This window comes from Paramisgurnus dabryanus, chromosome 9 (genome assembly GCF_030506205.2).
Source record: "Paramisgurnus dabryanus chromosome 9, PD_genome_1.1, whole genome shotgun sequence".
NCBI classification, from domain to species: Eukaryota; Metazoa; Chordata; class Actinopteri; order Cypriniformes; family Cobitidae; genus Paramisgurnus; species Paramisgurnus dabryanus.
The window spans coordinates 30,812,467-30,822,466 of record NC_133345.1 but is presented as its reverse complement, the minus strand read 5'-3'; the positions used below and the strand labels follow the sequence as shown (position 1 = coordinate 30,822,466).

The following is a 10,000-nucleotide window of genomic DNA, read 5'->3' as shown; positions in this document are numbered from 1 at the left end:
ACTATAAACAAAGTAAAACTCGAAAAGAAAAAATTACAAACAGACTTTCTCTTCTCAGACATACAACACTGGAAATATAACAGTTGCAAGAATATGAAAAATATTTCCCATTTTGTTTTGTGAATTCTCAATGTCTTTATCTGTTTAAACACTGTAAAAGTCTCTGTGTCTGTTCAGCGTTGGACATGTTGAGGTCAGCAGTCCTTGAGAGCAACAAAAACTCTTCAAACTCATCCGGAGGTCTCGAGTTCTTGGCCCGGTTGTGCTATAATGCAGATCTGGCTTTATGCCAATCCACAAATTCATCCAACATCACCGGCCCTGCAAGGAGTCAGTCATGATGTAAGATGCGATTAAAGACAAAAAATGGACACATGAGAAGAAAACCATTAAACTTACAGGCTCCATCTTCATCATAGTTGCTGAGGTCCGCATTAACTGTACGGCTAAACTCTAAGACGTTGTACCACTGGTCCTTGTTCATGACTTTATACTTAGACTGCTAGGGGCGAAAAAAATGAAGAAAAACACGTCTGTAAGTCACAGCACCTAACTGCACATTCATTTTAAATAAGAACTACAGTTTTAAAGACATAGTATTTACATTTTAACAACTTCAAATCCACAATGTTTGGAAAAACATAAGGGTGAGTAAATGACAAAATAAAACTTTTTCAGTAAATGATCACTGTTTAAATGATAAATGACAAACCTCCAGGAACTGATGAAACACAGGGAACAGAGGCCATGTCCTACCGAGCAGCAGCGCCAACATGGATTTTGCTGTGTCCATATCAAGACTCCGTTGATCTTTATCCTACACACCAAAATAAGATGTTTACAACGTCAATATGATGAAAAAAGTAAATTTCAGAATCACTGAAAAAACAAACATGAACATAAATGTCTAGTTGGAAACTTGATCTACACTAAAAATACATTTATACACATTATAAAAAATGTACAAGAAGGTACATTGGTACCTTAGAGGTACATATCGGTTCCTTAAAAAGGTACACATCTGTACCAAAATGGTAGGATCTTTTTAAAAGGTACTGCTCCAGTGACAACTTTTATACCTTTTTCTGAAAATGTAATAGGAATGCATCGGCCTATAATCGATACCGGCAGATAAAAGTTTATTTTCCCCACTTTCGGACATTTGCTGATTGTTTTAAAACAGCCAAAGTCAGGACAGATTATATCATGGCAATCAAAAGGGGCGGACAAATGCACAACATTGATTTCGCAACACAATAATTTGACTCAAGAAATAAAAAACAAAACTATTTATCTCTATCGGTAGATTTCATTCCAAGTAATCGAAAAATCAGTGTTGGCACAAAAATTTTGTATCGGTGCATCGTAGGAATTTCTATTATCAGTTAAAAGAAAAAAAATTGTTAATTCATGGTGCATGTCGACACGTGCCTACAGACATTTTGTCACTTTTCTATTCTTAATTTGTTAATGGCCTGTAAGTGATGCAAATTATTGCTGACCTGATGATCTGGTAAAGTAATCATTTGTATGGAGAAATAATTTGTACGGCATGCGTGTCCATGCTTGAATATAGTTTGGAAGCTGCCCGGAGATGCGCAAGATGGCTCGGCCTGTAAACATAAACATCTCTCTTTTTGCCCAAACAGAGAAAGACGACGCAAAAGCAAAACTTATTGAAATGTGTCCTGCTTTAGAAATGGACACTGTGGTAGATGAAAAGAGACAATCCTCCTTGTGCTCTTTCATAATGTAATGTTGCATGAAATATAATAATGTATGAATCCTGGTTCTGTTGTTGATCTGTTGCTGTTGTTTTCACGTTTAAATAAAATAAAACCAGGTCACAGACAACCCTCAACTATATTTTTACTCAATGACAATTTAATATTAAAATCTTATCGGTTAAAGGAACAGTATGTAGGATTGTGGCCGAAACTGATATTGCAATCACAAAACTTGTGGCTAAAACTGGTACTGCAATCACACAACTGGTGGCCAATACACAACATGACAACATAAACATCAGTTGAGGGCTGCAACTCCACTTTTTAAATGAAAATATCCTGGCCAGACCACTGGTGTGAGTGATATAAGTATTTGAAATGAAAATGATTTCTTAATGTCTAGTGACATATCAGGGCCATTTTATGATTAATTGATATAAATTTCTTACATATTGTTCCTTTAACATTTAATGTTCGGTTAACAAATGTTCAGGAAAATTACCCGAAATGAAAATATCCCTAGTGCATCCCTAATATATATATATATGTGACTCATTAAAAATGTTGCTATACATTCTTTTATTTATTTATTTTTTACAGATACTAAACAAATAATCTCTTACCCTGGCAAAGTCAAAGGCGTATCTGTAAATGTTCTTAAATATAAGAGGGTCATTCAACTGAGAACGCATGTAATCCAATTTGCCTTGTACTCTCTCTGTACAGTCACATCTGTAGACAAACACAAGTTAAATATGCTGATATAATATACTATATAATATCATGGATATACAGGAAGGATTTTCTTACTGTAGTGATGTCATTCCTTTTAGCCATTCTTCTTTTGTGAAAAAACCCATATTTGTTGCTTCAAGTTTCCAGGCTAAAACTAACATTACAATCTAAAGGGTCACAAAAGCACAGGGTACATTATTTTATTGATTAACAGTCAATATTGGAATGTAGAATTTAAATATGAACAATCATGATTACATTTTCTGGCTCAACACCGATGTCCTCACAAAACTTCTCCATGCTCTCTGGACCAACGATATCATCTGACCCTGTACACATTTAAAACCATACAAAAAGCTTAATGACATACATGAACCTGGACCACAAAACCAGTCATAAGCAGCACAGGTATATTTCTACATATATTTGTAGAAAAATATCATAATTTTTTCATGACAAAAACATTAGGATATTATGTAAAGATGTTCCATGAAGATATTTTGTTATTTTCCTACAGTAAATTAAAAAACAAAGATAAGTAATACATGTTGCTAAGGACTTCATTTGGACAATTTTAAAGTCGATATAATCAATATTTAGATTTTTTGCACCCTCAGATTCCAGATTTTCAAATAGTTGCATCTCTGCAAAATATCTCCATCCTATAATAACAAACCATGCATCGTTATTTTTTCAATTTTCAGATGATGTTTAAATCTTAAATTAATAAAAAAATAGATAGTCTAATAGATCTACATACGTCAGGAAGAAAATTAATGGGACCCTGCCTGTGAAACCCAGACTAAAGTCTCAATCTAATAACAAGAACTTGATTTTACTACGATTTCAATCTTTGACATGACCTTACACAGTCAAAATTATCAAGGTTATATTTTCACAGAATGTCCTTTACATTATATAGGATACTTTTATGTAGTTAAAACTACTTTATCTGGGTTATCACAGGCAGGGTCACACATAAGAGAGTTTCCTTTGCACATACCTGCATATTCATAAAACCAGGCAAGACATTTTTTGCTAGAGAAATGATCCTCTGGATTCAGCAGCCGTCCTGAAGTTTGTGTCCTACAGTAACTGGATTTAAAAAACACAAAACTATCCTTAAAGGTGACATTTTACAAGACTTTTTTAAGATGACAAATAAATCTCAAAATAGAATATAGATCATTTATTATAGCATGTTAAAACTGCCACTTTGTTTGCTCAGGTGTGTGTAAAAATTTTTTTTTGTTTTAGTGTGTGTCCTTTTAAATGCAAATGAGCTAAATTGCAGTGCCGTGGTTGGATAGTGCAGATTAAGGGGTGGTATTATCCCCTTCTGACATCACAGGGGGAGCCAAATTTCAATTACCTATTTTTTTTCACATGCTTGCAGAGAATGGTTTACCAAAACTAAGTTACTGTGTTGATCTTTTTCACATTTTCTAGGTTGATACAAGCACCGGGGACACAATTATAGCACTTAAACATAAAAAAAGGTCAGATTTTCATGATAAACCTCATTTAAAACAGAACTGTGAGAGAAAGAGACGAACAGAAGTGAAGTAAAGGAAAGCTTTACCTGGTGATTTTACACTTTCTGATATTGGGATCTTCAGAACCAGATGACTTTCTTTTCTTTTTAACAGGCATGATGGAACTTCGCACGGGTTGGTTTTGTCTTACTAAACAAATGACAAAAAAAAACTAAATGAACCAAAGGCAAACCATTGCCTTTATCTCTCTACAAACCAATACTTCAGGGTCACTGAAGAGCAGAAACTAGCTATACCTGTGTACCTTTGTGAAATGCGTCCATTCAAATATAACAGTACCTGAAAGAAAACTGAAATACACCTTCACGATTAGAAAATATAGATTTAGAAACAAAAAGCAAATAATTTATCTCTGAACACCAAGAAAGTGTGTTTACTTACAATTCAAAGGTCTTACTCAGATTTCTTTATACCCAGCTGTCCAAAACTTTAAAAAGAAAAAAGAAATGGATGTTTATGAGCGCTCACAAGGTGAAAAAGATATAAAATTATGATTTTTTTTAAAGAAACATGGTATATGCAACATTAGGACATGACAAATCCATCTAGTGCTATTGGTATTACAGGTTCAAGGTTTTGAAACATTTTGTCTGAGACAAGATTTTCTAAGATGCCTCCGATATATGCATTGTATGTCTATTTGAGCATAAAGAATGTACATAATCAGAAATAAATGAGTAAATTATTACAGTTTAAATAAGGTTTGCTTCATATTTAAAGGATTGTGTCACTGTGTGAGTCAAAGCTGAAGACCGGTCATCAACAGCAAAAAGAAATAAAGAAAAAAACTCAACTTTAGAAAAACAGCCAAGGCTAAATATTTATTTAGATTTATTTTTTTTAAAAAAGAAAATAAAACATTTACCTCAAAAATGTATTTTAACAATGCATTTAGAATCAGGCATTAATAAGGCTGTACTAAATTCACTGGCCTAAAATCGTCTTTGCTCATTCAACTGAATATTACATGTATATAAAATTACAATAGGAGTTTTATTTTACACGTCAAAAACGAAAACATTATCATATAAAGACCGTAATGATGAAATAACTGATGATCAAAACAAACGCATCGCCTTTGTGAGCGGTGAAATGGCTGAAACGCCAAAAACTCGTTTAAACGTGAAAAACAAATAAAAACATAAAAACAATTGTTATACATGTTAGGCTAAAGAGTAACTTATATGAACACAAACACATGTATATGAGCATGTAAACCATTTCACCGGCACATCTAAATATCACACGTAAACACTCGTTTATACACTCAACAGATTAAAGACTTCGTGAAATAAAACGTGTCTTTATCAAACCTGATTTATCTGCTAGTTGTAGTCTGTTCTGGCGATTAAACGAGTTAATTTTAGCTCAAAGATTCAGCTGCGTTTGTGCTGGAAACAAGCGAATGCCGTTTGGCTTTACTTTCACACTGACTGCTTCCGGTGAGCGGCCGACAAAATAAAAGTCACACAATTTGAATTTCATCACTTCTTTATTTTTGTGTAATCGCGTGACGTCATTGGCGCTCTGTTGTGCTGCAGGTTATCTTGCATAGCAATATTGCTCTCATTATTTCGGGCATGTTAATAAAGGGGTAGGACGGGGTCTTATTTAATGAACATGAGTAGTTTATGAAAACATCTCACATACATAATAACAGTATGATAAAGTAAGATTTGAAAACTGATGACCGATTTGAAAAACTGGTCAAGTGTGTTTAAAGTCCTAATTCAAGGTCTTCGAGCTCCTGCAACAGCTGGGCCTCCTTCTCAATCTTTTCAAGCTGTAAAAATACAATTCAAAGACATATAACAAATCAATTCCAATTTCTTTCAATTTAATTAAACGGTGCTTTAAATAACACAAATGTATCAACATGCTCTTAAATAAATTATAATAGAGAGCTGCAGGGATGACATATTTTTGTACACAAAATTATCATCACAAAAATTAAGCTAAACAAAAGGTAATAATACTTACACGTTTTATCTATAAAAATAATCTTCACAAATAAACAACTTTTTTTATTTTGAAGATTAAATACTAATACTATAGTCAGTAAGTGAACAACACCAAGTGTTCGATTCCAGATTTTTTTATTGATTCTGATTCCTTGTTTTGGAATCGAATGAGTCAATTCCAAGAATTGATTCTTTATTCATTCTTCACTCAACATCCAACAACCCTTTAAAACTATATTAAATGTATTTTAAACATTTAAAATATATTTAAAACAACAATTTTAAACTTGTTAGCAAGTGCCCTTTTCAACCTAAACACTTTAAAAAAATATATGCTCATTTTCCTCTAGAGTAAAACATTTGATTTTTACCGTTTTGGAATCCATTTAGCCGATCTCTGGGTCTGGCGGTAACACTTTTAGCATAGCTTAGCATAATCCATTGAATCTGATTAGACCATTAGCATCGAGCTAAAAAAAATAACCAAAGAGTTTTGAATTTTTTCCTACATCGTGTACTAAGACCGACAGAAAATTAAAAGTTGTGATTTTCTAGGCAGATATGGCTAGGAACTATACTCTCATTTTGGCGTAATAAACAAGGACTTTCAATATCGGCATAGAAAATAGCAAATTTTAATTTTCCGTCTGCCTTAGTACACAATGTAACTACAGAAGAGTCAAGGAAAAACTCTTTGGTTATTTTTTAGCGCAATGCTTATGGTCTAATCAAATTTAATGGATTGTGCTAAGCTATGCTAAAAGCGGTAGCGCCATACCTGGAGATCGGCTGAATGGATTCCAAAACGGTAAAAATCTAATGTTTTACTCTAGAGGAGCTGGAGTGGAGTGTCCCTTTAAGGAACCACAACCCCATTCGAAAAACCTATTAACTTCAGGAAGAGAGAACCAGAAAAGCTAAAATGCTAACATTTCCGAATTTGCCGTACAAAAATATATCAGCTCTGCAGCTCTCTATTATATTAAAGGATTAGTTCAGTCAAATTCTGTCATTTTCTCATCCTCATGTTGTTCTACATCTGTATGATTTTTCTGATGAACACAAAAGAAGATAATTTGATAAATGATGGTAAGCACACAGCTATTTGTAACCCTTGACTTCCATAGTAGGAAAAACAACTATGATGGAATTCAATGGGTACCATCAACTGTGTGCTTATCATTACATCAAAATATCTTCTTTTGTGTTCATCCAAAAAAAGAAATCCATAGAGGTTTAGGATGAGAAAATTATGACAGAATTTTAATTTTTTGGGTGATCTTTTTTCAATGCGTGCACTTTTAATCTTTGTACAGTGCTTCTTGAATGTGTTAGCATTTAGCCTAGCCCCATTCATTCCTATGGCTCCAAACAAAAGTTGTATTTTGTGCCACCATACTTACTCGTGTAACTACTCATGTTACTGTCTATAAATAGGGAAAACATGGAAGTGTTTGGTTGCTTCTAAATTCATTCCTGTTTGGATCCATAGGAATGAATGGGGCTAGGCTAAATGCTAACTCATTTACGGCGTGCTGCATTAAGATTAAGTTCACAGATTGAATAAAGATAGGCATGTATTAATTCGTCTAAGATGAGGTAAGAACATAGTAATATTGAAAAACTGTGTTTTTTTTCCTTTAAATACATATATCTTCTGCTTAAGTATTAACTACAAGATATTGTAAATGAAAAATCATTATAAGTTACAAAAGAGACATAATTTTAATAACAAACATGGATCACTCAAAGTTTGGTTTGGTTTGAATACCTGGTTTTTCTGCATCACTTTTCCAGCTGCTTGCTGTTCCTTCAGTTCATCAATGGCTTTGATTTTCTAGCAGAGAGACATAGTCAAATATAAATTTTAGGAACTTTAAGACAATTTTATCTTATACGGTTTCACACAACCATGGACAGACCACACTGCAAATCCAGCAAAAACCAAAACGCTAACAATATCTAAATACCAACATGTTTTCAAAATGACACCTTTTTTAAGTTCTTGATCTTTTTGTCAGTTTCAGGGTCTCCATGACTTGAAGTCACATGAGCAGGAATGGCAGGGGCGGAGTCTGCTACTGGAGGTGGGGCTTCATCAGACTTGTTTTCCTAAAGGATTAAAAAACAAAGAAATGAAATGACTGGTTCTGCTCCCCTAAAGATTACATTAATAATTCTGTTTGTACTGTCAACATATTTGTTACATTTAAATATTTTGAGTACCAATGTATTATTTATATATTTTGTTATTTTGCAAAAAAGTTGCTCTGCATATTTTTTTTAAAACAATTGCCTGTTTGGCTGCCTTCTTTGCTTCACGTTTTTTCTGGTTTTTCAAAGCCGCTTTAGACATTTGCTTCTCTCCAGCAGCACCAGGCTTCATGTTCTGTGGTGGTTCTTCTTCATGCTTGAAGAGAAAAATAATCGTCATGATCTATGCTTATGTGACATTCACAAAGCAACACAACACAAGCTTACCAGTTTGGAGCTGGCGGTCGGAGGTTTGTTACGGAGAGCAGGTGGACGATACGCTTGGGCAGGTTTGGCTTCAGTGGTGCCCAGCTCACTTGGCGACGCTTGATATTTCACCGGCTTCTCTGGGAACGTTCCGGTCCGAAAGGGTTGCCATAACACTTGCCAAAGCTCTTTATTTGACGGTGTCTCGTGCTTGTACAACACTGTGCCGGTGTAGTGCCAGATCTTGTAACCATTGCTGACCCTGAGTCTGGGAGAGCAGGTAGCAGTCACTATATGCTCACCGTCAGGGCACCAGAAGAAATGTGTGGTATCTTCAGCCTGGGGTTTAGACACCTGTTTGTATTTCTTTACATCCCAAACCTCCATTTGGCCTCTCAAGTTCCCAAAGCCGGCGAGAATGAGAATATGGCCCTGCGGGCTGTAGAAAGCTGCGTTACGGGGACCCGTGCCAAAGTCAAAGACAGACTCACACTTGTGGTTAAAGACAGTGGCCTTGGCGGGCATGAAACCATAAACCACGCAAAACTCTGTAGAGTTGGGGTTCCAACACACATCATATATGGGTCCATTCTTTGCTGTAGAAGACGGATAAAAAAACAAAAAGTCATTATATGGATCAATAACATACAGGTTTATTCATAAATTTAGACCTTTCTGGCCCACATCACTACAAGATCAGTATTTTTTTTACATGATTTAGTTTCAGTATCTGAAATGTAAAAAAAAAATCACTTTGTAGAAAATATTTAATGGCTAACTGAATTAAAATATTTTGACAAACATTAAAAGGCCTTATCACAAACAATATGCATTGTGAAGAGAACTATGCAAATAAAATTAAATTGAATTTAAACATTGCATATGCGTTTTTTCCTATTTATGCTATTCAGCTCAGTAATATGCAATACATATGCGACCCTGGACCACAAAACCAGTCATAAGGGTAAATATTATTTAATTGAAAAGCTTTCCATTGATCTCTGATAGTTTGTTGAAATATAACAATATTTGGCCAAGATACAACTATTTGAAAATCTGGAATGCGAGGGTGCAAAAATTCAAAATATTAAGAAAATCGCCTGTCCAAATGAAGTCCTTAGCAACACATATTTGATAAATAAATTTTTTATATATTTACAGTAGGACATTTACAAGATATCTTTATGGAACATGATCTTTACTTTAGGTCTGTTAATCACAACTAATCGTTTGCAGAATGCAGAATAAAAGTTTTTGTTTACATCATATATATGTGTGTACTGTGTTTATTAATTCTGTATATATAAATACACACACACATGTATAAGACAAAAATATATGTATATATTAAGTTTATATAATATAAATTGAATACAAATATAAAAATGTATATACACAAAAATATTTCTTAAATATATACATGCATGTGTGTGTAATTATATATGCAGAATTATTAAACACAGTACACACTTAAATATGATGTAAACAAAAACTTTTATTCTGCATATGATTAATTGCGATTAATCGTTATGCAGCCCTACTTTACTTAATATCCTAATGA

The 10,000-nt window shown here is 33.9% G+C and overlaps 2 protein-coding genes across 6 annotated transcripts in view; both read right to left on the bottom strand.

Moving 5' to 3' along the window:
* The window catches only part of dcun1d5 (DCN1, defective in cullin neddylation 1, domain containing 5 (S. cerevisiae)), a 5,514-nt gene extending 42 nt beyond the window's left edge, over window positions 1–5,472 (bottom strand). The window contains exons 1-11 of one of the 5 annotated variants that reach the window (XM_065283715.2): window positions 5,332–5,472; window positions 4,400–4,445; window positions 4,263–4,308; window positions 4,045–4,147; window positions 3,466–3,557; window positions 2,721–2,791; window positions 2,538–2,629; window positions 2,351–2,459; window positions 713–817; window positions 400–499; window positions 1–321 (exon numbers count right to left, since the gene is read on the bottom strand). The exon at window positions 1–321 is cut by the window's left edge and continues 42 nt beyond it. In XM_065283715.2, coding sequence (XP_065139787.2) covers window positions 266–321; window positions 400–499; window positions 713–817; window positions 2,351–2,459; window positions 2,538–2,629; window positions 2,721–2,791; window positions 3,466–3,557; window positions 4,045–4,147; window positions 4,263–4,281 — 747 coding nt within the window. In that variant the 5' untranslated portion in view covers window positions 4,282–4,308; window positions 4,400–4,445; window positions 5,332–5,472 and the 3' untranslated portion in view covers window positions 1–265. Of the gene's footprint in view, window positions 322–399; window positions 503–712; window positions 818–2,350; window positions 2,460–2,537; window positions 2,630–2,720; window positions 2,792–3,465; window positions 3,558–4,044; window positions 4,148–4,254; window positions 4,320–4,399; window positions 4,446–5,331 lie in introns of all 5 variants that reach the window. The other 4 variants (XM_065283717.2, XM_065283714.2, XM_065283713.2 and 1 more) reach the window with 4 other exon arrangements.
* A 19-nt stretch (window positions 5,473–5,491) lies between these two features.
* The window catches only part of eif2a (eukaryotic translation initiation factor 2A), a 9,419-nt gene continuing 4,910 nt past the window's right edge, over window positions 5,492–10,000 (bottom strand). The window contains exons 10-14 of the mRNA XM_065283712.2: window positions 8,461–9,035; window positions 8,276–8,389; window positions 7,972–8,091; window positions 7,751–7,816; window positions 5,492–5,801 (exon numbers count right to left, since the gene is read on the bottom strand). Of these exons, the coding sequence (XP_065139784.2) occupies window positions 5,736–5,801; window positions 7,751–7,816; window positions 7,972–8,091; window positions 8,276–8,389; window positions 8,461–9,035 (941 nt within the window). The 3' untranslated portion in view covers window positions 5,492–5,735. The remainder of the gene's footprint in view (window positions 5,802–7,750; window positions 7,817–7,971; window positions 8,092–8,275; window positions 8,390–8,460; window positions 9,036–10,000) is intronic.